Source organism: Pipistrellus kuhlii, unplaced genomic scaffold, assembly GCF_014108245.1.
Source record: "Pipistrellus kuhlii isolate mPipKuh1 unplaced genomic scaffold, mPipKuh1.p scaffold_m20_p_3, whole genome shotgun sequence".
Taxonomy (NCBI): domain Eukaryota; kingdom Metazoa; phylum Chordata; class Mammalia; order Chiroptera; family Vespertilionidae; genus Pipistrellus; species Pipistrellus kuhlii.
The window spans coordinates 1,389,164-1,412,526 of NW_023425529.1; the positions used below are offsets into that span (position 1 = coordinate 1,389,164).

Consider the following 23,363-nt stretch of genomic DNA (forward strand, 5'->3'; position numbering starts at 1 on the left):
GTCTCATTTTGCAGATGAGAAAACGGAGGATGAGAGAGAAAGGGCCTTGGACACGGTTGGCCGGGGAGATGGTGGACATCCCGGAGCTGCCCGAGAGGGTGGGATGTCCTGCTGAGTGGGAGCAGGCGGGGCGGGGCCGGCTCCCCCTCCCAGGCCCATGGGCCCCATTGTGGCCACACACCCCCCTCGGGAGAAAAGATTTGGGCCTCCCGCTGAAGATGGCTCTGCCTCCCCTCCTCCACTACCTCACCTGCCGGAGGATCCTAGCCTTTAAATAATGAACCATTCCTAATTTAATTACATCGTTAATTAATCCAGCTCTCCCCGGAGCTCTGAGCTGGAGTCTGAGGAACTGCTCCACCGGCCCCAGGAGGAAGGGGGGTATTCTTTCCTGCTTCGGGGAGGGAGGAGAGCAGGTCGCACTGTCCCCTGGGACCCAGGGTGCCCTCTGCCGTCCCTCCATCAGCGCTGGCTCTGAGACGGCGGTGCTGGGCTGGGGGTGAGGAGGCAGCTGGGGAGGAAGCAGGGGGCAGAGGGAAGCCCTGCTGGGGTTCCCAGGCCCGGCTCACCCACGCAGCCAGAGTCGGGCTCGGGAGCATCATGAGCATGTGATCATGTCTTGAGGGTCTTCTCGTGTCAAGCACTTTATCCCACTGAACTCTTACCTCACGGTATTTCCATCTGCGCCTTGCAAAAGAAGAAACTGAGGCTCAAAGGACAGGGAGTGCTATTTTTCTTTTTATTTTGCAAATGGGGAAACTGAGGCATGGGCAGAGGCTCTGGCCCTGGTCCCAGCCGGGGCTGCACCAGGCCATCTGGCTCCAGTCGGAGCTAGAAGCCACTGTGTTAACTGGGCGGGTGGTGGGTGGCTTGGGAAGTGCCCAGGCTGAGAACCCTCCCCGTGCCCTGGCGACAGTCACACTGGGCTCTCCCGCCTCCACCCCCACCCCCACTCCGAGGGCACCATGCTTGCTTTATGCTCTGCTCTCTCGATGGTAATAATTTTTTAAACAAGGGGCCCTGCATTTTCATTTTGCGTTGGGCTCCACAAATACATAGTCAGCCCTCCCCCAGAGTCAGAGGCCTCCATCAGTATCCGCTCTGCTCCCCTTCTGGCCTGCCAGCTAGGTCGCCCCAAATCAAGGGGCACCCACCGCTGGCTGGCTGTCCTCCTCCCTCCCCCCATCTCCTCATGGCGGTGTGCTGAGATGGTTCTGCCCTGTGTCTCTCTGCAAAGCCCAGCACAGGGCCAGGCACAGCATAGGACCCGGGGGTGCAGGCTGGGTCAGACCCGCTGGAGTGGGATGGAGTGAGCCAGCCCTCTTGGGGGTCCTGGGTGGAACTGTGAGTGCAGTTCCTAACTCTGATTTCCACTTGGAGACCCTGCGATCCCCCTCTGGCCACACCCTGACTCTTGTCCTGGGCTCCTCGCCCAGACACAGCTTCTCGGGATAAACCTTTAGGGGCTCTGGGCCCAGAGACGTGTCCCCTGCACCTCAGCTCCGCCTGTTTGGAGTGAAGAGATTCAGACATGTTATCCTTCTTTGCCCAGGCTGGCAGCGGAGGCCCCAAAAGAGCCAACAAGGACAGGCCTCAGACCCTGTTCCTCTCCAGGCCCCCCTCCCAGCCATCTCAGGAGCCTCCGTTTCCTCCTGTGGTGGAGGGAGCGCCAGGGGCAGGTGAAAAGCTCAGCACACCCCACGGGCCTCCAGCACCAGCTCCTGGAGGGGCAGAGGCCCAGGCTTCTTGAGCCTCTGCATTCTTTTTTCTTTTTCTTTTTTTTTTCTTTTCAATTGATTTTTAGAGACAGAGAAAGGGAGAGGGATAAAGAGATAGAAATGTCCATGAAAGAGAAACATCATTGATTGGCTCCCTCCTGCATGCCCCCTACTGGGGATCAAGCCCGAAACCCGGGCATGTGCCCTGACTTGCACTGTGACCTCCTAGTTCCTGAGTTGACTCTCGACCACTGAGCCACACTGGCCAGGTGAGCCTCTGCTCTCTTGAAGCCTGAGCTTCCAGGGGGCTGGGGTTCTCACAACTGAGCAAACTCAAGGCCCTGAAAACATAGCAAAGCCTGCTCCTCCTTGGTCTTCCTCTGATTCTGCCCCTCGCATGACACAGGTCATCCCAGAGCCCCAGCCTGACATCCTGTGGGTTGGGGGTTGGGGACTGTCAGAAGGGGAACTGGGAGGTGCATTAGTCAGGATGTGATAGGTTATGCTGCGGTAACAAACAGAACTCAGAACTCTCAGAGCTTTGACACCACAGTAGGTTATTGCTCACTTGTGTCAGTCCTAATGGGCAGTCCCCCTGCCATCCCCGTACCAAGGTCACGGTAGCAAGGAAAATGAGCTGGAGATTGCAAGGGCTGCTTTCAAGAGCCAGGCCAGACTCAGAGCTCAGTTCCCAGCCCCACCTAATTGCCAAGAAAGTGCAAACACCAAGCTCTGTCCTCTCCTGAGGGGTGAGGGAGGTTGTGAGATCCCCTTCTGGGAACCGAGCCCCATCTGGTTCGAGAACAGCCCCCTCCAAACGCAGCCCTCAGCCCCGCCCTTGCTCTTGCTGAGATGCAGTCTCACCAGCTTAGCATTAGGAACTCAAGATCCATCATCAGACAAAATGCCATCACTCCCTCCCCACCTCACCCTCCCCTCCTGCAGGCTCTGTGCCAGAGGCCACATCACCCAGCCGAATGGAAGCAGAAAGATAAGCACCGAATGGCCCATCCTCATTCTTTGTCTCCTGGTCACAATTGTTCATTTATCATTTATGCTCTCAGCCATTTCGAAAGAGGATTTCCTAAAAAGTGAAGTAAACGATCAGAAATCATTTAGGGAAGAGGAGTGAGCTAGCTGTACTAGACAATTATTATGTGCAACCCACAGATGTACTAGAAAGTTGAAATGAATATTTACGTAGTACAGTTGAATAAGATAGCAATGTAATACAATAATATGATAAATGACATGTTTTCCTGTAACACTGTAATAATAATACTATTCCATCTGAGCTTCCTAGAAGCACAGACAAAACTTCCTCCAGCCGAAACCGGTGTGGCTCAGTGGATATAGCATCGGCCTGCAGATTGAAAGGTCCCAGGTTTGATTCCGGTCAAGGGCATGTACCTTGGTTGCGGTCACATCCCCGGTAGGGGGTGTGCAGAAGGCAGCTGATCGATGTTTCTCTCTCTATCCCTCTTCCTTCCTCTCTGTAAGAAAATCAATAAAATATATATTTTTTTAATAAAATATATTTTTAAAAACTTAAAAAAACACGCACAAAACTTCCTCCATAGAGTCACCCCTTCCTGCTTCTTCGGCCCGTTCTCTTTTCCCCTCCTGACTCCCTTCTCTTTAACCTCCCTCGTGTTCAGATTCACTGAGGGCAATCCCCCTCCTTTCTTAGACACCCATTACCCCACCCCCTCACCCTCCCATCCCACCTGCCTGCAAGGGAAGGACAGCAGCAAGTCAAGTGGCTACAGGATGAGTGTAAGGGAAGCCTCAGAGGGAAGATCTGGAGCCTGCACAGGACTGCAAGGTCACTCCCTCACCATCTTCCGGCTCCTTCCGGATAGAGCAGAGGCTGGATGCTCAGGGCATCGGACACCTTGGCTCCACATGGCAGGGGTCCAGGCCTTGGCGTCACCAAACGCCTGGGACTGCATTTGGAGGGCAGACCCCCTTCCCTAACGCCCGATATACTAATTCACTGGATCCGCAGGGGGACCCTGCAGGAGAGCCCTGTACTGTTAGCCCTGACTCACAGAGGGGGAAACTGAGGCCAAGAAAGGAAAGTGACCTTTGCAAGCTTACCGGCTCCCTTCCCCTGCAGACCCCGCCTCAGGGCAGGGGATCCCCACGCTGTGGGGGAGGTACTCAGAGTTCTGAGAGAGGGAGGGAGCGAACAGGCAGCCTTCTGTTTGGTCAGAAAGGAGGAGGGGAGGGAGATGGCTCCCCTCTCCCCACTCCCAGGCTTTAGTTGCCATGACAACATGGCCTACATTGCGGGTGTTTATTGGAACTTTGTGTTTTAATGGAGATGTAATTAGAATTAAAAGGCTGAGGCTAAAAAGGGCAGAACCTATGCCATCCCCTAGGGCAGTGGTCGGCAAACTCATGAGTCCACGGAGCCAAATATCAACAGGACAACGATTGAAATTTCTTTGGAGAGCCACATTTTTTAAACTTAAACGTCTTCTAACGCCACTTCTTCAAGATAGACTCGCCCAGGCCGTGGTATTCTGTGGAAGAGCCACACTCAAGGGGCCAAAGAGCCTCATGGGGCTCATGAGCCGTGGTTTGCTGACCACGGCCCTAAGAAGCCAGAACCCCCCTCCACCTCCCAACCTGACGCTTTTTCTACCACCACACTGTCCCCACTGCCCAGGCGGGACCCTGAGCTGTGTCTGTGGCTGGTCAGGGTGGAACCATTAAGAAGGTCCCACCTATAACCCACAACCAGAGTCACAGTCTGACCCCAGATCTCCATGGAGAATTTCCAGTAGCTTCTTCCTGTGTATTTTTTTTTAAATATATTTTATTGATTTTTTACAGAGAGGAAGAGAGAGGGATAGAGTTAGAAACATTGATGAGAGAGAAACATCCGTCAGCTGCCTCCTGCACACCCCCTACTGGGGATGTGCCTGCAACCAAGGTACATGCCCTTGACAGGAATCGAACCCGGGACCCTTCAGTTAGGGCTTCCCGTGTCTTTTGTAAAGATTTTCTAATTGGTTTTTAGAGAGAAGGGAAGGGAGAGGAGGAGAGAGAAACATCCATGTGAAAGCAAGACATCGATGGATTGGCTGCTTCCTACACACCCCCCACCGAGGATGGAGCCAGATACCTGGGCATGTGACCTGACCTAAATCAAACCAGCAAACTTTCTGTGGGCACTCAACCAACTGAGACACACGAGCCAGGTCTTTAATGACTTCTTAAGTCAGTCATGCCAATCATTTTATCTTTTCATCCTCCAATCATTGAAAAGAAGCCACTCTGTCTCCGCCTGGACCTCTGTCAGAGGGGACCACAGTCCCTGGGTGCCACCGTGAAGCCTGCAAACCCTGGGGTCCCAGACCAGCCCTCGGAGGGAGCAGAGGCCCACGCTTGCGGAGAGGGTGGTGTGAATGTGTGCGCACCGCCAGGCACGCGAGCAGCCCTATGTTTACCCCGAGTCCACCTCCCTGCAGGGAGCACGCTGGTCTCTATGAGATGTATGTTGAGTGAATACATGACTACGAGGCAGGCCCTGCTGCTGAGCACGCTCTGTGCAGCCTCTCCGGGCGCCTGGCAGCAGACCTGTAAGGGTGGCCCTGCCAGCTCCCACCCAGCCCCCAGGAAGCTCAGAGAGGGGACGTGACCTCCCCAGGCCACACGGCCGCATTTGAACACAGACCTGCTGACGCCACGCTCTTGAGCCCCCCTGTGGGCACCAGTGGGCATGAGTCAGGCGCACTGCCAGCCCAGGTGGCTGTCACTTTTTACAAGCATACAGCACCCTCTCTGTGCCCGGGGCTAGCACAAGTGCTTTGCACTCAGTCCTCACAGCAACCTTACAAGGGAGGGACAATTATTAAATGCAACTCACAGCCGAAGCCGGTTTGGCTCAGCGGATAGAGCATCGGCCTGGGGACTGAAAGTTCCCGGGTTCGATTCCGGTCAAGGGCATGTACCCTGGTTGTGGGCACATCCCCAGTAGGGGGTGTGCAGGAGGCAGCTGATCGATGTTTCTCTCTCATCGATGTTTCTAACTCTCTATCCCTCTCCCTTCCTCTCTGTAAAAAAAATCAATAAAATACTTTTTTTTAAAAATGCAGCTCACAGACTTGAGAACCTAGGCACGAGAGGGTATGTGACTTACCCAAGGCCGCACAGCCGGGGGGGGGGGGGGGGTGGAAAAGCCAGGATGTCCACCTGCTCGGGCGGCTCTAGAATCCATGCTCCCCCCAGACCGCAGGGCCCCACCTCCTCAGCCCTGGGAAGAGGGCGGGACAATAGTGCTCAAAGCCCAGGGGGAAAGGCCGCTGGCTTCTGGACACACAGCTCGGGGAGCACAGTCTGCCAACCCTGAGATCCCCCTGCCCACGGCCCTGCCCTGCTGCCAGCATCTCCCACCCAGACGGACACTGAGCCAAGACACGGAGGAGGAGCGTGGCCAGGAGGAGATGAGATGTGAGACACACGCAGGAAAGCCCAAGACTGAGCCAGAGCCAGAGAGACCCTGAGGGGGACGAATGAGACCAGAGACGGGGCCAAAGGGAGCCCTCAGCCCCGAAAACTGAGAACCAGGCCGCGCAGAAATGGATCTTCTCTCTGTAACGGCACTTCAGAGCCGCTGATGGCAGGAGGAGGAGGAGAGAGGGAGGCAGGGGTGCACTCGGCAGTAACGCAGAGCAAGGCGGGGAGAGAAGGGGGCGCGGACACGGAGACTGGAATCCACCTGACCACAGAGGCAACTGGAAACTCCATTCGGGTTTTCAGTTGAAGGTGGAGAGAAGCCAGGCGTTTGGGGGCAGGGGTGGCTGAGCAAAGAGAGAGAGAGGGGACTCAGACAGAGAAAGGAGAGGACAGACACCTGAGAGGCAAGAGTCAGAGATAAAGACAAGGCGACCAAGGACACGCAGAGATGGAACAAAGGCGGAGAGAAAAGCAAAGGCAAGTTGTAAGATCCCAGGTGCCCCCATAGAGACCAGCAAAAAGATCGCACTCACACACACACATACATACAAGCACTCGCACACACATGCTCCTCACACTCCTGCTCAGGGCTCAGAGACCTGGGTTCTAGGATTGACGCTCCTCTTTTTTCTTTTTTTAGTGTGTGTGTGTGTGTGTGTGTGTGTGTGTGTGTGGTGTGTTGATTTCAGGAAGAGGAAGAGAGAGGGATTAATGATGAGAAAGTACCATTGATTGGCTGCCTGCTGCACGCCACCCCCTGGGGATGGAGCCTGCAACCAGCCAGCTTGATCTGCTCTTGAAAAACGCTTTTCAAGCTGCAGGAGGCCCGCCTCCCTGGGAGCCTCCGGTCCCCCTGAGCGTGGGTGCGGTTGGGCTGGTTCCCGGAAGGCCGGGCATGTGGGCAGCAGGCTCACCGCGGGCCTTCTCTATGTGGAGGCCCCGGTGAGCAGGCACTGCGGGGGCCCTGGGTGGCGGGGGGAGGGGTGGCAGGGAGGGGGAGCCTCTGGGAGGTGGGGGGCCCTGGGAGGCAATGGGGGGCCCTGGGAGGCAGGGGTCCAGTGCTTCCCCCACAGATGAGGAGACAGGCTCAGAGCAGCGAAGCCTCCCTCGGTGAACACAGCCGGGACAGGAACCCCTGTGAAGTCCCGAGATGCCCCCTCTGACAGGGACACGGGCAGAGCAGGAGGGGGCTGCTTTCCTGAGCCCTCCCCTCAGGAGTCAGGGCCCTGGCCCTGGTTCTTGTGCAGAGAGGGGTGGGCATGTCTGTAAGACCCGCACACAGTCGCTGGCTCTGACTCCCTCTGTTCGAGGTGCTTCAGGGCATGAATGGACGGGCGCCTCCCACCGCCTTGTTAGGAAGCTGAGCCCATTACACAGAGGGGGAAACTGAGGCATCTGTGAGGGATTGCCGAGGGCCCCATTGCCCCCTGCAGCTGCCCCAGCTGCCCATCGTACCCCCTCCCAGGAGGCCCCTCTCCTGAGCAGCCCAGCCCGACGCTCTGCCTCCCCTTCCACCCGCTCCCCCGGCCACAGGGCAAGCACAACGAGGATGGCTGCAAAGAGCCCATTGAGACCAGGGGTGTCCCAGTCCCACACTCCTATCTGGACACCCCAACAGGGTCCTGGACACCCCAACCAGGACTGAGACACAACCCGTCTGGGGCGCAAGAAAGCTATCCTGCGGCGCCATCTAGTGGCCGCAGAGACCGCCTGGGCCCGCGAGTCCGGCTGAGACTGGGATGCTTCAGGATTGGGGGGCCCCAGGCACCCCCCACCACCACACACACACACACACACACACACACCGTCGCTGGAACAATTGGATGCAAAGAATTCCTCCAGCCCGGACACTGGCTGACCATCCTAGGTCGGAAGCTGACTCACACATCCCACGGGTACATGGACATTTCTACCCGCAGACCTCGGACGCCCCAAACCCAGTCTTTGTCTGTCTCATTCGTGCACTATGAAGCACTTATGCATGCCCAGCACTGTTCCAGGCGCTGGAGATACCACGATGCTCAAAATGAAGACCCCTGCCCTGCGGTGGGGCGCGATGGGGAAGCACAATAAGCAAGGAGCATGAGAAACAGGAAAACAATCTGGTGGTTTGAGAAGCAGGAAAAGGGAGTGTGTCTGACAAGTCACTGGGCCAATTATGCTCAATTAATATCTGACAGAGAGGCAAGAGCATACAATAAGTCAAGACAGTCTCTTCAATGAATGGTGTTGGGAAAATTGGACAGGTACCTGCAAAAAAAATGCAACTAGACCACCAATTTACACCATACACAAGAATAAACTCAAGCCAAAACCAGTTTGGTTCAGTGGATAGAGCATCGGCCTGTGGACTGAAAGGTCCCAGGTTCGATTCTAGTCAAGGGCATGTACCTTGGTTGCAGGCACATCCCCAGTAGGAGGTGTGCAGGAGGCAACTGATAGATGATTCTCTCTTATCAATGTTTCTAACTCTCTGTCCCTCTCTCTTCCTCTCTGTAAAAAAATCAATAAAATATATATTTTTTAAAAAAGAATAAACTCCAACTGGATAAAAGACTTAAATGTAAGTCATGAAATCATAAAAATCCTAGAAGAAACCATAGGCAGCAAAATCTCAGACATGTCTCATAGCAATATGTTTATGGATACATCTCCTAGGCAGTGGTCAGCAAACTGCGGCTCTTGAGCCACATGCGGCTCTTTGGCCCCTTGAGTGTGGTTCTTCCACAAAATACCACGGCCTGGGTGAGTCTGTTTTGAAGAAGAGGCGTTAGAAGAAGTTTAAGTTTTAAAAATGTGGCTCTCCAAAGAAATTTCAATCGTTGTACTGTTGATATTTGGCTCTGTGGACTAATGAGCTTGCTGACCACTGGTCTAGGGCAAAGGAAACGAAGGAGAAAATAAACACATGGGACCACACCAAAATAAAAAACTTCTGCACAACAAAAGAAACCATCAACAAAACGAAAAGGGAGCCCACTGTAAGGGAGAACGTAGTTGGTAATGATACATCTGATATATAAGATATATATATATATATATATATATATATATATACACACATATATATATTTATATATATATATATATATATATATATGCATACATATATAGAACTTATACAACTTTACAAAAGACAAACAAGCCAATTAAAAAATGGACAAAGGACCTAAATAATTTTCCAAAGTGGACATAAGATGGCCAAGAGACATATGAAAAAATGCTCAAAGTCACTGATCATCAGAGAAATACAAATTAAAATGACAATGAGGCGTCACCTCACACCTGTCAGAATGGCTACCATCAACAAATGACAAGTGCCGGCGAGGATGTGGTAAAAAGGGAACCCTCGCCGAAACCGGTTTGGCTCAGTGGTAGAGCTTTGGTCTGCGGGCTAAAAGGTCCCAGGTTCAATTCCGGTCAAGGGCATATACATTGGTTGTGGGCACATCCCCGGTAGGGAGTGTGCAAGAGGCAGCTGGTCAATGTTTCTCTCTCATCAGCGTTTCTATTGTATTTCTCTATCCCTCTCTCCTCCTCTCTATAAATAATCAATAAAATATATTTTTTTTTAAAAAAAGGAACCCTCATGCACTGCTGGTGGGAATGCAGACTGGTGCAGCCACTGTGGAGAACAGTATGGAGTTTCCTCAAAAATTAAATCTGGAACTGCCATTTGGCCCAGTGATCCCACCCCTAAGAATATATCCCAAGAAATCAGAAACACCAGTCAGAAAGGATATCTGCACCCCTATGTTCATAGCACAATTTACAGGAGCTAAGATCTGGAAACAGCTCAAGTGCCCACCAGTAGATGAGTGGATAAAAAAGCTGTGGTACATCTATACCATGGAATACTATGCAGCAGTAAGAAAGAAGAATCTTACCCTTTGAGACAGCATGGAGGAACCTGGAGAAATGAGGGAAAAGGGAGACATATGTAATATTTTCAACAATAAAGACTTAGGAGACAACTAAGTTGGCAGGCATAGGTAAACGCTTGTACTCCCTGCCTCCCACAACCACATCAAAATTACAACTAAAATACAGAACAACCATCATCCAGAACCTGGAAAGCTGGCAAAACGGAAGTGAAGGAGGAAGCACTGAAACTGGTAGGAGGTGCAGAGGCGTGGAACGGGCTGATCGGGCACCCACACGGGAGGGAGATCTTCTCTGCAGAGGGCCCACCCCCACACCAGACCTCCCAGCCCAGAGTCCCAGAGCTTGCTTACTTACATACTATGGGCTGTAAAAACCAGTGCCGATTGGGGATCATGAGAACAGAGCTGCTAGAGATCCAGCTGTTCCTATTAAAAGGCCAGCACCGCGAACTGAACTTACAAGGTCCCACTTCCTCTGAGGTCCAGCACCAGGGCAGGTCTCTTGGGAACACAGACACATTCAAGGAGGAACTGTGGACTGTCGGGCATCGGGGCAGGAACTCAGAGGTGGCCTGCTCCCAGACGCAGGTGCTGGCATGGATCATTGTTCCTGTGCTGGGACCTCCCCAGAGGCAGGGCTGAGTAGCAGTCATTTCTGTTTGCTCAGCCCAGGTGATTCCCTAAGACCCCACCTCATCCAATTTACAACCCCACCCAAGCTGCATGCAGCAGCTTTTGCTTCTGAATGGCCTTTATTTGCTCAGGCTAAAATCTCTCAAATGAGCTGTAGCTCGGTCAGGGAGCCCAAAACCTATCAATAAAAGGCCCAAGACCTGCTACCAGCACCAGCCTGCCTGGCTTCATAGCTGGGCCTCATCTGGGCACTTCCAACCCCAATACAAAGAGGAGGAATCTGCAGATCTCTCTGTAGCTCCTGCTGCATGGCCCCATGTTGAATCACTGTATATTATAGCAGCCTCTGTTCTCACTGAGCCCCAATCGGCACTGGTTTTTACAGCCCGTAAGTAAGTAAGTAAGCAAGCAAGCTCTGGGACACTGGGCTGGGGTTCTGGTGTGGGGCTGGGCCCCCTTGCTCCTCCGAGTGGCCTCTGCAGAGAAGATCTCCCTCGCGATTAAAAAAGCAGCCCTTGCCGAAGCCGGTTTGGCTCAGTGGTAGAGCGTCGGTCTGTGGACTGAAAGGTCCCAGGTTTGATTCCGGTCAAGGGCATGTTCGTTGGTTGCGGGCACATCCCCTGTAGCGGGTGTGCAAGAGGCAGCTGGTCGATGTTTCTCTCTCATCGATGTTTCTAGCTCTCTATCTCTCTCCCTTCCTCTCTGTAAAAAGTCAATAAAATATATTTACAAAAAAAAAAAAAAAAAAGCAGCCCTGTGGGTGCCCTACAGCCCATTCCACGCCTCTGGAGACCCAAGAGCCACTGTGGTCAGTGTCAGATCATATCAGATTACAACTCAAGACACCCGTAAGTAACACATTCAAGGGGAAGACTCGGTGAGCACCAAAGCCGCAATTCGTAAGGGTGTTTCCTGCACAGCAGCTCTCCAACTATAGTCACAGCTGGTTCTCACAGCCAATTGCCTGGAGGTCAATTCCTCCCAGTGACGCCAACAGCAATCAAGTCTCAACTACAACAAGTCTGTGCTCACAGCCCAAAGAGGCGTGGGGAAGCTGAACCACTGGATCCTACAGAACACTCTACCAACTCAGGGAGACATAGCAGCTCTACCCAATGTATAGAAACACACACAGGGAAGCAGCCAAAATGAGGATAAAATAAACATGTCACAAATGAAAGAAATGGAAGAAAGCAAACTACTGGGTATAGAGCCATAACCGGTTTGGCTCATTGGATAGAGTGTCGGCCTGCAGGCTGAAAGTACTTTCTTCATATTTTTGGATTCTTTTTCCTTTTTGCTCTTCTGGTTGAGCGTCTTTTGCTTCCTCATATATCAAATTGTTGACTTGATTCTCAAAATCCTCTACTATTGAATCACTGTATATTATTTTTAAATATATATTTTTATTTTTATTTTTACAGAGAGGAAGAGAGAGGGATAGAGTTAGAAACACTGATGAGTTGTCTTTCGGGCTGTCTGGTCTAATTAGCATATTATGCTTTTATTATTATAGAAGTCACTGGGCTAGACATGTGTGTGTGTGCACACACACACACGCCTATGCTCAGGCATGCACTTAGGGGAAACTCATGGAGTCTGGCGCCAATTAGATCACCTTTCCCTCTTGCTCCTCTGGGGCCACTCCTGGCCCAGGGGATGTAACCTCACCACAGGGTCCTCCTTCCCGGGACCCTCCCCTCTCACCAAGCTCCTCTTCTCTGGAGGTCTGTGACCCTCAGGCTGGGCAGGCCCCACTCAGTGCACAAAAGCTCAGGCCGGGCTGTCTTGATTCCCAGCTCTGATACCACCTGTGACCTTGGCTTCTGTTTCCTCATCTGTAAAATGGGGAAACAGTTGCTCCTACTTCACAATCATGGGGAAGGGGGGGTAAGTTAACAAATGTAAAACAGTATCTTGATACAGTATTGTCACTATTTAGGTGCTTCTCTTCTTCCCAGCATTGCTGACGGCTATTAGACAGGAAGGACCGGCTGAGTCATTTCCATGTCCAGTGCTCAGTGTCAGGTATACAAAAGGCCCGCAGGACATGTTTGCTCAGTGAGCTCAGCGGTTCCTCCTCTCGCCATTCATTTACTGAGTGCTTCTGCATGCCAGCTAGCACTGGACTAGGAGCTGCAATTGAGTAGTGAAGACAGGGCTCCCTTCCACTGCAAGAAGAGTCATTTCTAGGCCAGAAGTTCTCACTTTTTTTTTTTTTTTTTTGCCTAACAACCTCTTTACACTCTTTTTAAAGTTTCAAGATCCCTGTCGAAACCTGTTTGGCTCAGTGGATAGAGCATTGGCCTGTGGACTGAAAGGTCCAGGGTTTGATTTCGGTCAAGGGCATGTACCTTGGTTGCAGGCACATCCTCAATGGGGTGTGTGCAAGAGGCAGCTGATCAATGATTCTCTCTCATCGATGTTTCTAACTTTCTATCCCTCTCTCTTTCTCTGTAAAAAATCAATAATAAAAAAAAAGTTTCAGGATCCGAAAGAGCTTTTGTGTATGTTAATATCTGTTGCTATATGCCTATTAGAAATTAAAACTGTCCTAACTGATTTGGCTCAGTGGATAGAGCATAGGCCTGCAGACTGAAGGGTTTCAGGTTCGATCCCAGTCAAGAGCATGTTCCAGTCAAGGGCACATCCTCAGTAGGGATCATCTGATCGATGTTTCTAACTCTCTGTCCCTCTCCCTTCTCTCTGTAAAAAAAATAAATAAAATGTTTTTTTAAAAACAAAAACTAAAAAAACTAAATATTTACCAATTCATTTAAAATAACAAACTCATTGCATGTTAACATAAATAACATATTTTTATGAAAATGTTTTTTCCCAAACAAAAGTGTGAAAACAATATTGTTTTGCATTTTTGCATATGTCTTTAATGGAAGACAGCTGAATTCTCATGCCGCACTCAATCTGTGCTATATGTTGCTTTGGTTGAAATATATTTTTAAAAATCCAACTCAACAGTCTCTTTTTTTGTAAAAATTGAGAATACTAACACTGCGCTCGACCCCGCCCCCTAGAGTTTGGATCTACCGTACTTGGTTAGGCTTCCGGAAGGGGGCGTGGTCTGGCGCCCAAAGGGATACGTGGCTGGGATTGGACAACAAACGCGTCTGTCTGCACGTTGTCCCCGCCTCCGACCCCGCCCCTGTTCCTTCTCAGTAGTAAACTAACCTAAGGAAGGCGAGCACTTCCGCCCGCTCACCCCGCATTTCCGCTGGGACAACGAGGGGGGCCGGGGCGGAAGTAGCGTGGGGCGTGTGGGCGGGGCCAGGCGCAGCCATGTCGGCGGCCTTGCTGCGCAGAGGCCTGGAGCTCCTGGGGGCGCCCGAGGGTGAGGAGAGCCTGCCGGAGACTCCCGGCGCGGCCAGGGGGCTGGGGCTGAGGGCGGGCTCCGGAGGGTGCGGGATTCCGTCCGGCCTTGTCCCGGTGGGCGCGGAGCCCTGCGCGCTCTCCGACCCGGGGCCGTTCCTCTGTCCCTCCAGCCCCCCAGGCCAAGCCGGGCCAGGCCAAGCCGAGCGGGGCTCCGGGGAAGCAGGCCGCGAAGGCGAAGGCGAAGGCGAAGGCGGCCCAGGCCGGGAAACTGCGGAACTCGGCGAAAGGGAAAGTGCCCAAGTCGGCGCTGGGTAAGGTGGGGAAGGGGCCGGGCGTGCTGCCCCCGGGGCCGGGCTGTGCCCTGGAGGAAGGGGACCTGGAGGCCGGGCTTGACACGCGTGTCAGGCATTCCTGGGGCACCTCCTGTGAGCCATGCGCAGAGCGGGGTCCTGGGAAAACACAAGGTCCCAGGGCGCATGGTCTACAGCCCCGGTGGGCAGAGAGGCATCAGAGAGTTTCAAAATCAACTGACGTGTGAGGAAGGCTTTGAAGGTCTGTGATCTGAGAGGGACTGCGAATAAAAGACTAAGTCAGACTTCTGAGGGAGCGACATGTGAGCCCAGATCTGAAGGAAGTCCAGAGAGACTGGCATGTGCAGGGTCAGAAGTGTGTTGCCTTTGACAATTTGGAAGAAAGAAGCCTGGTGACGGTGACATGGAGTGAACGAGGGTCGGAGATGGAGCATGTAACCAGGTCCTAGTCAGTGTGCCGGTTGCTAACCCTGTGCAAACGCTCACTCGTGTAATCCTCACCGCAGCCCTGTGAGATGGTGCAGGTGGCAGCCAGGCAGCGCCTCCAGGGCCCGGCTCTTGCCCACCCCGTTCAAGTGAGAGGCGCTGTGGCCTGGCAGTGGTGAGGGTGCAGAGAGGAGAGACCTGTGCAGGTGGAAGCTGGGAGGGATGGGGGGAGGAGCACTGATGGGCTTCAGTGGTGAACTGGAGGGAGGGGGAGACACAGACGATCCCAGTTTCCACAGCACCGTGGGGGATGTGGTGCCACTTCAAGAGATACAGACTTGGGGAGGGGCAGGTATGGGCAGGATGGTGGGAGGGAGGATATGTGCCAGGACTTGGTGAGTTCCTAGAGTCTCTGAACCTGGGCCTGTTGCATAAAAAATATTCAAGTGTTTGGTCAAAGAACTATGAAACCCAGGGAGGAAACAGCCCGAGCAAAAGTGTGGAGGCAGAAAAGTGAGGCCCATTTGAGCAATAGTGATGTTGGTGTGAAGGGCATAGGACACAGGTGGCCCCATCCAGCCCAGACTTTGTCCCATAATCCTATATAATAAAGAGGTAATATGCCAATTGACCCTCGCACCCTCACATCACAAGATGGCCACCCCCACGTCATCATAAGATGGGGGTGACCAGGCCTGCAGGAGGGCAGTTGGGGGTGACCAGGCCTGCAGGGGAGGGCAGTTCAAGGTGATCAGGCTGGCAGGGGAGCAGTTAGGTGTCAATCAGGCAGCCAGGCAGGCAAGGGGTTAGGAGCCAGCAGTCCCAGATTGTGAGAGGGATGCCCCAGATTGGAGAGGGTGCAGACTAGGCTGAGGGACACACACACACACCTGCACGAATTTTATGCACCGGGCCTCTGGTTGGTACATAATTGACAAGTGAGGGGATTCACAAGCCTCAGTGGCCAATCTGAAAAACACCTCTGTGACTGCCGCTTCTGGGAACTGCCTCTTTTGCCTGAATTACTGTGAAAGCCTAGCTGGTGTCTCACCTTCCACTCCCCCTTCCTCAAACAGCAAAAGTGATCCTACAAAATGGTGTCTTCTCTGCCCTACACCTTCTTGTGAAGGCCCGAGTTCTCAGGGTGCCTAATGAGGCCCACCTGGCCCGTCCCTTCTACTGCCCTCTCCTCCCCTTCCAGCCATTTTTCTCACTTCTGCTTCAGGGCCTTCACACTGCCTGTTGCCTCTCTCTAGAATGATCTTCCCGTAGGTACCACACTCTCCCCTGAGGTTTTTGTTTGTTTTTTTTAATATATTTTATTGATTTTTTACAAAGAAGAAGAGAGAAGGATAGAGAGTTGCCGTGTTTCCCCGAAAATAAGACATCCTCCGAAAACAAGACCTAGCGCATGGAAAGAAAAGACATCCCCTGAAAATAAGACCTAGCGCAACTTTGGGAGAAAAAATTAATGTAAGGCACTGTCTTATTTTCGAGGAAACAAGGTAGAAACATCGATGAGAGAGAATCATCGATCAGCTGCCTTTTGCACACCCCCTACTGGGGATGTGCCTGCAACCAAGGTACGTGCCCTTGACCGGAACCCTTCAGTCCACAGGCTGACGCTCTATCCACTGAGCCAAACCGGTTTGGCTCTCCCTTGAGTCTTTGCTCAAACATCATTTCATTGAGGCTTTTTCATGTGAGGGTTAAAAAAAAAATGTTAGCCGTTGGCTGGTGTGGCGCAGTGATTAAAGCTTCAGCCCATGGACTGAAGTGTCACTAATTTGATTCCCAGTCAAGGGCTCACACTTGGGTTGCAGGTTCAATCCCTGGCCCCAGTGGGGGTGAGTAAGGAAGGCAACCGATTGATGTGTGCCTCTCACATCAGTGTTTCCCTCCCTATCCCTCTCCTCCTTTCTCTCAAATCAAAAAAAAAAAGAATGAGCCCCCGTCTTTGATTCCTGTTTACTATTCTGTTTTTCTCCATGAAATGTATCACCTTCTAAATACTCTACCACCTCTCTTCCCACTGGGAAGGGACAACAAGGCCTTTGGCAAGGCTGTTGGGTGGAGGGGGGTAATGAGGAGATATCAAGAGGGGCCTGGATAACGAGAGGGAGTGCATCTGAAATGCTGCCGCCCTGCCTGCCATCCACAGCCGAGTTCCAGAAGCGAGAGCAGCGAGGCTACCTTGGCGTGAACCTGGCGTTTATGACCAGTGCCAGGAGCACCGTGCCCGAGTCCGTCACCAGGCAGGTGTGTCGCGGTGGCTGTGGGGGGGGGGAGGGGGGCGCTGAGGATGTTCCTGGGGGTCTCGGCCCTAGTGTGGGGTGGAGTTTGGGCCACCTCCCACACTCCTATATTGCTATGCTGTGGGGGGTCTCCCCTGAGGGGCTAAGACAATGGTCGGCAAACTCATAAGTCAACAGAGCCAAATATCAACAGTACGAGGATTGAAATTTCTTTGGAGAGCCAAACTTTTTAAACCTTCTAACGCCACTTCTTCAAAATAGACTGGCCCAGGCCATGGTATTTTGTGGAAGAGCCACACTCAAGGGGCCAAAGAGCCGCACGTGGCTTGCGAGCCGCAGTTTGCCGACCACGGGGCTAAGAGCATACCAGGGGAGGGGGCAGCACTTGGCCACTGTGCCAGGTGGTTCTGCTCCCTCACGTCCTGACTCCTGCACATCCCCAGATTCTGCGCCAGAATCGGGGCCGCAAGGCCTGTGACCGGCCCGGGGCCAAGAAGAAGAAGAAGAAGGCTGAAGGCACGGTGTTCACGGAGGAGGACTTCCAGAAGTTCCAGCAGGAGTACTTCGGCAGCTAGGCCCCTGGAGGCCATGGGAGAGACTTGGGCTCAGCTTTCTCCTCTGACCTCGCAGCCACTGCTGGGCCTGGCACCCTGCCATGCAGAGGGGCCAGCCTGACCTGAGGAAGCCCCGGAGCTGGAGCCAGGGGCAGGGTGGAGTGGAGCTGGCGAGCTGGAAGCCTGCGGGAGCATTTGAACATTTAAACTCTGACGGGAAACCCGCAGGCTTGGGAGGAGCCACCTTCCTGCCAAAAAGGAACCTTTCTGACTTGTTTGCTTTGGCCCAGGTAGGACCTCTTGGCTGTTTGCTTGTGGAGGCCAGTTCCTGGGCCGCAGGGCCACACCTCCAGGAGCAGGGGGAGGCTTCTGGGTATGCTTCCGGGTTCTAATAAATATGGCTGGAGCTGGATGTGCGCTGCTGGTCTTCCCTCCGTCGTCGTCGCCCCCCCCCCCCCCCCCCGCCCCCGCCCAGTGTGGTTCTTGGAGCTCAGGGCAGAAGTCCTCCAGCTCAGCCCCAGTGCAGGCTGCCAGAGTTCACACAGCATCTGCTGGCATGGCCAGAGGGGCCCTCCTCCCCTGGGGGTCGCGCCCACAGCTGCCAGAGGTTTTGATCCAGGGATGCGACTCCAGGGTCTGGGGGAGGAATTTTGCCAGCCTGTCACCCAAGTCCTATGCTCACATGTGGGGAATGTGTCAGTTGGGCTGGTGGGGTGGTTCAGAAGGCGACGGCAAGCAACAGGGTTTCACACTCGCGTCTGCCTGAGCACAAAGGTAGGGGCTGGACCCCTTGCAGCCCGCACGGCCCAGCATTGCCTAAAGTGTGGCGAGGACAAGTCCTGGAAGCCAGAGGCCCCTTGGGATTGGGGGCCTTCAGAGGGCGTGGGCACCTTCAGGCAGCTCTTCTACCTCCTCTCCTCCTCCAAGGACTTCATAGGTCGTGGCAATCACTTCAGCAGGTGCCCTGTGGCTGGAGCCAACCCCTGCACAGGTACTAGTGTGCCAGGGTTCCTCAGCCCTACCCACTGCCTTGGAGCTCTTCCTGCTTATTAACCAGCTTTCCAGCCTGAGCCTGGACAGGAGTGCCACAGAACTGCTGGGGTAGAGCTGGACCTGGTCCCGTCTGCAGGCTTTGGCCCCTTTTCTCATGCTCCACCCGCATTAAAAACCCTGGTAGGGGAGAGGGGAGATATCCTTAAGTCATCTTTCAAGCTTAGGCTAGTTGCAGTCCTTTTGAATGTGGGTGTGAATTCAGGACAGTGCTCCCTGAACAGCCCCAAAATGGAGGAACAAAGATCAGCAGGAACTCTTTAGTCCAGATTTAATCTCCTGCCTCCTCCATATCCTGCTTGCAGTGGCCACAATTCTGGCCCATGACCTGTTCCCAGGGGATGTCACCCCACCTTTCCTGTGGAGGTTAAGTTCTAGCTTCCTGGTGAAGCTGCCCAAGTGACAGGCCTAGGTCCTTCCCCTTTTCTATTACAAGAGTGTCAAGATGAAAGGGAAATAAAAGCTCATCAGCACACCCAGCTGAAGGACTGTGGAACCTTATCTGGGTGCAGAATGACAGATGGCAAGAGGCCAAACTAGAACAGGTGGAGCCTGGGCTGTTCCTACAACCCAGTCCCCTCTGGTTAAACCCCCATAGAGCCTTCCCCCTAACCAAGGGAGAGCCCCCCACTTCCCAGCTCTGGAAAACCACCTGCTGTGTGTTGGGGTTCTGGCCCAGAGTCCAATGTTAGTCACCAGTGATCCTATAACAAGCACACTTCCCTCTGGGCTCAGCCGTAAGCATGCTGCAATCTCCCTCTGGCTAAGAATCCAGTTCTAAGACAGTTGGCTGGGTTGGGGCAAGAAGACAGACACAGTCTGCAGTCCTTTCACTACAAAATAATTTATTATAATACAATCTCCAGCACAAGCCTCCTATGTACAAGACACACCGACTACCCTACCTAGGGGGCCCTTTTCTTCCCCCTGGCTTTGCGGACCTCTTCTATCAGATCTTTCAGATACTGGATCTCCTTGGCCAAGGAATCGGCCTTCTCTTTCAGAGCCTCGTTCTTCTTCTCTAGCTCCTTGCACTCCCCGGTGAGGGCCTCCTGCTCCGCTCGCTTCTTCTGGCGGTACCTAGTGGCTGCCGTCTTGTTCTGCTCCATCTTTTTCAGCCTTTTATCTAGCTTCTCACCCTTTACTTTTGCTACCACCACCTTCTCTACAGGAGGGTCGTAGGGTTTGGGGCCAGCAGACCCACAGGGGGTAGCTGGAGACAGCAGGTTCCTGTTTGGGGAGGCCCTGGAGGTGGAGGGGCTATGCTGGGGAGAGCCCAGGTAGGACTCGGGGCTCATACAGACGCCACTGTCATTGTCTGAGGTGCCCTCCTCCTCCTTGATGCTTTGAGGGACTATGGTAATAAAAGTAGCGGAGTCTGATTTCCTATCTCCTTCAGAGATGTCAACTTCACTTCCCAGCTCTAAACTGAATGAATGCTCCGGAGTGCAGGGCAGGGCCTCTGGGTTAAGGGCAAGAGGTTGCAGGAAGGTGAAGGGGGCAACCTGATCAGTTTGTAGTAAACTTTCTGGAAGATGGCCAATTGGGTTCACTGTATGGAGGGGCTCCTTATTAATCTCCTGGTCTAAGGGGTCAAAGAGTTCACAGGGGTCATCCAAGGTGGCCAAAAGCTCATCATCGGGCATGGTATCCAGGTCACCCAAACTTAACAGGGCATCGAAGTCAAACTCCTTGAGATCCATTTTCTCCACCATCCAATCTGTCCCCGAAAAGGCATCCTCTGCAAAAGATTGAAAAAGAACACCAGTTCAGCCAGATGCGCAAGGCAGCCAACGATGACCAGGACTCCGTGGCAGATAAACGATGGGCACTTACCCTTGCCGTTGTCTGAGGCACTGACCAACCCATCCGCAGCCAGCCATTCGGAGCCCGCCTTCGCCTGGTCGCTGGAGAACCCATGGGGTTTCAAGTTCTTGGCCACCTCCAGGTAGTCGTCTAGGAGATCTAAGCTTTCTTCAGCCCCCAAAGCCGACTGGCTGAAGGGGGACATCAAGCCCCCCACCAACACCTCGCTGCTCAAGAAGCTCATGTCGGTCATGTTGTGGGGCTCTGCTGGAATCGAGGAATGTGTTCAATTCGAATGTGTCCTTGTCGGTTACAGCAAGGCTGCTGCTGAATGCCGTGAAAAGCCTGCATAGGAGCGAGGAACAGAGTCCCATTAGCCGTCAGCTGGTCTGGAAACGTCACCTTTCCCCGCCGGGGCAGGACGGCTTGGCCGGAGGGGCCTGGAAACACGTGGCGCCGGGGCCATTGTGCTCCTCCTCCCGGATGCCGGTCAGGAGGCTCAGTTGGCCCGAGGAGCCAGGCCATTCTCCAAGCGGCCACCAGAGGTAGGGCTGCTTCCTCTCCTCCAGGCCAAACAGGGCCGCGCCCCCGCCTCCCCGCCTCCCCCGCCCTGTGACTCACGCCCCGGCCGCCGCCCAGACCGCCGCCATCTTGGCTGCTGCTGCCACGTTTCGCCCGGCGCCAGGCGGGCCTCGGCGGGTAGGGGTGGGGCTGGGGGTGGAAGAGGCGAGGCCACCGGGGCTTTCCCCCCGGCCCAGCCGCGCTCCCCCAGCCCAGGCGCCGGCGTCTCGGAGCAGCCAAACTGGGGCCAGGCGTCCCCCGCGCTCGTAAAACCGCTTCCCCCTCCGCGGCGCCGCCGGCTGCGGCCGCGCCCATAGGATCGCTGGTCCCCGACGCCCCAGGGGCGCCCGCGAACGGCAGCCCGACCCCGCACTTACGCCATGGCTTAAGCCGCTGGGAGGTGCCGCTGCAGAGCCTGGTGCTGCTGCCGCCGCTGCGAAGGCCAATGCTGCCGCTGGCACTGCTGCCTCTAGTGCGCCATGTCGGCCGGAGCTGTGGGAGCGGAGGAGGGAGGGAGGGACACGTTCAAGAGACTACATCTGCAGCGGGAGAGGAAATGGCCGCGCCGGCCGCGCCGCGGATCTTTTATAACTTTCCTCCCTCACGATGACGCATCACAAAGAAGAGCCTTCCGCTGCGGTCACGTGACCTCCACCTCCCACCCACTTATTTCCACCCGTGGACGCCCTACTTCTTCCAACCAACGACTTTTTCGGCCAGGGCGTAACTCCAGAGAGAAAATGTGCTGTTTTAAAGTCCTCGAGAAACAAAAGATACGCTGCTTTACAAGGCTCCTAAGATCAAAGAGTCCCTCTCATCGCCGAGCGCGGAGGGATCCACCGGACGTGCCCCGCTTCCGGTCCTGACTGAAGGGCGGGGAGAAATGTCACTTCCAAGAAAGGTTTGTATTGTGAAGCCCCGGAGCCTTCTCATCGCGCGAGATGCCGGCGGAGAGCGCGCACCGAGCCGATTGGCCGCCCGTGGTGAGTCATATATATCTCGATTTGTTATTGGCTCAGGGTCCAAGGTGGGTGGGCTCTGCAGTGAGGTGACCTGGGGTGCGGGAGGGAAGGACGGGGCGGCAGAGTGTTTCCCAGCGTGTGGGGTCTGGCGGCCTGTCGTCCGTCCGCCCTCTGGGCGCACAGCTCTGCGGTGGCTTCCTCAGGCCTGTCGCTGGCCACGGCGCTTCTCACCCCGGGAGTCCCGGGTGGTGACGTCGGGCCCCAGCCCCTGCTCGTAGCGTAGCTCCAACTAGGGACCGGATTGCGGCTGGAAGATGAAGCCAGGCAAAAGGAAATGCCCTTTCGTGTGCGATCTCACCACATGGAAGCCCTTGGGTAGCTGGAAGGGGAGCCTGAGGACCAGAGGCGGAAGGTCCCCTGATCTCTGCCCACCTACCATCGCAGGCAGCTCTGCGGCCTTATTCCGAGTTCTGTCAAGTTGCGCCGGGAAGATGCATCATCCTATAGCCCAACCAATTCTGCTTTTATATATCCACTCTGCCAACATGTGTCTGCTCGTCTATTAGAATCCGCAGGCTATCACAGCAGAACTTGTTTGGTTGTTTCTCTAAAGAGGGAAAAAATTCACTCAACTACCTACCACTTCTTAACCCCCCAGGCGTCCGCTTCCTACCAAGTCCTTGGGATGGGCCATAGACATTCCCAGGAGGGCCGTGCTGTGGAAACATTGGGAACCTCTGTCCTAACTACAAGCCATCGACTGGCTTCATCTAGTTCAACTTCTTTACAATGGAGAACAGGACGAATGGGATGAGGTGTTCTGCCCAAAGTCACACTGCCTTCCTGGGGTAGGAGTTAGAAGGCAGACCCTAGGGGGCAAACCCAAAAGAATCCTGGCTCTTTCATGAACTAGCCAGGATGTTTTGGTTAAGTGACTTATTCTTGCTGGGGCTCAGTTTCCTCGTCTGTAAAATGGGGCCAATGAGTATATCCTTAGAATGAAGTGAAAAGTGCCTGGTACCTGATAGGTGCTCAATTGATTATTATTAGAATTCAGGTCTTCTGACCCTGACCTCCCAATCCCCACCTCCCCATCTCCATTATGTCATCCTGCTTCTCAGAGGGCTCCCATTTACTGAGAGGAAGCCAACAACTATAAACAACTGGTAAGTGCAAAGCATACTGGATCCTGGTGTGTGTGGTTTTTCTATCCCCATGGGGAGTCCCAAGTATTGAGATAACATAAGTCATCCAGCCTTTAGATCAAAGGCAGTGAGGGTCCCTGAGCCACTCCACAAGTCTTCCAAAGGCCTAACTAAGGACCCGCAGGGCGTGTCCTCCTTTTCTTGTTTCAAGAGACCTACCAGTGCCTCCTGAGGGCTGACCACGCAGATGGTTGAAAATTA

The 23,363-nt window shown here is 53.9% G+C and overlaps 2 protein-coding genes across 2 annotated transcripts; one reads left to right on the forward strand and one right to left on the reverse strand.

Annotated features, from left to right (window-relative positions):
* Nucleotides 1-13,934: 13,934 nt before the first annotated feature.
* Nucleotides 13,935-18,006, forward strand: RPS19BP1 (ribosomal protein S19 binding protein 1). The gene is made up of 4 exons (XM_036458204.1): nt 13,935-14,051; nt 14,203-14,343; nt 16,931-17,028; nt 17,468-18,006. Exons 1-4 carry the CDS (start codon nt 14,000-14,002, stop codon nt 17,597-17,599), a joined length of 423 nt encoding a protein of 140 aa, XP_036314097.1. The 5' UTR covers nt 13,935-13,999; the 3' UTR covers nt 17,600-18,006.
* A 1,449-nt stretch (nt 18,007-19,455) lies between these two features.
* On the reverse strand, nt 19,456-21,549 carry ATF4 (activating transcription factor 4). The gene is made up of 3 exons (XM_036454675.1): nt 21,373-21,549; nt 20,465-20,779; nt 19,456-20,369 (listed from the first exon to the last, which is right to left on the reverse strand). Exons 2-3 carry the CDS (start codon nt 20,685-20,687, stop codon nt 19,534-19,536), a joined length of 1,059 nt encoding a protein of 352 aa, XP_036310568.1. The 5' UTR covers nt 20,688-20,779; nt 21,373-21,549; the 3' UTR covers nt 19,456-19,533.
* Nucleotides 21,550-23,363: the final 1,814 nt, after the last annotated feature.

Coding starts and splice junctions, on each gene's coding strand:
- RPS19BP1 (XM_036458204.1), top strand. CDS start 14,000: ATGTCGGCGGCCTTGCTGCGCAGAGGCCTGGAGCTCCTGGGGGCGCCC. Junction 14,344..16,930: donor AGTGCCCAAGTCGGCGCTGG/GTAAGGTGGGGA, acceptor TGCCATCCACAG/CCGAGTTCCAGAAGCGAGAG. Junction 17,029..17,467: donor CCGAGTCCGTCACCAGGCAG/GTGTGTCGCGGT, acceptor GCACATCCCCAG/ATTCTGCGCCAGAATCGGGG.
- ATF4 (XM_036454675.1), bottom strand. CDS start 20,687: ATGACCGACATGAGCTTCTTGAGCAGCGAGGTGTTGGTGGGGGGCTTG. Junction 20,370..20,464: donor TGCCTCAGACAACGGCAAGG/GTAAGTGCCCAT, acceptor AATCTTTTGCAG/AGGATGCCTTTTCGGGGACA.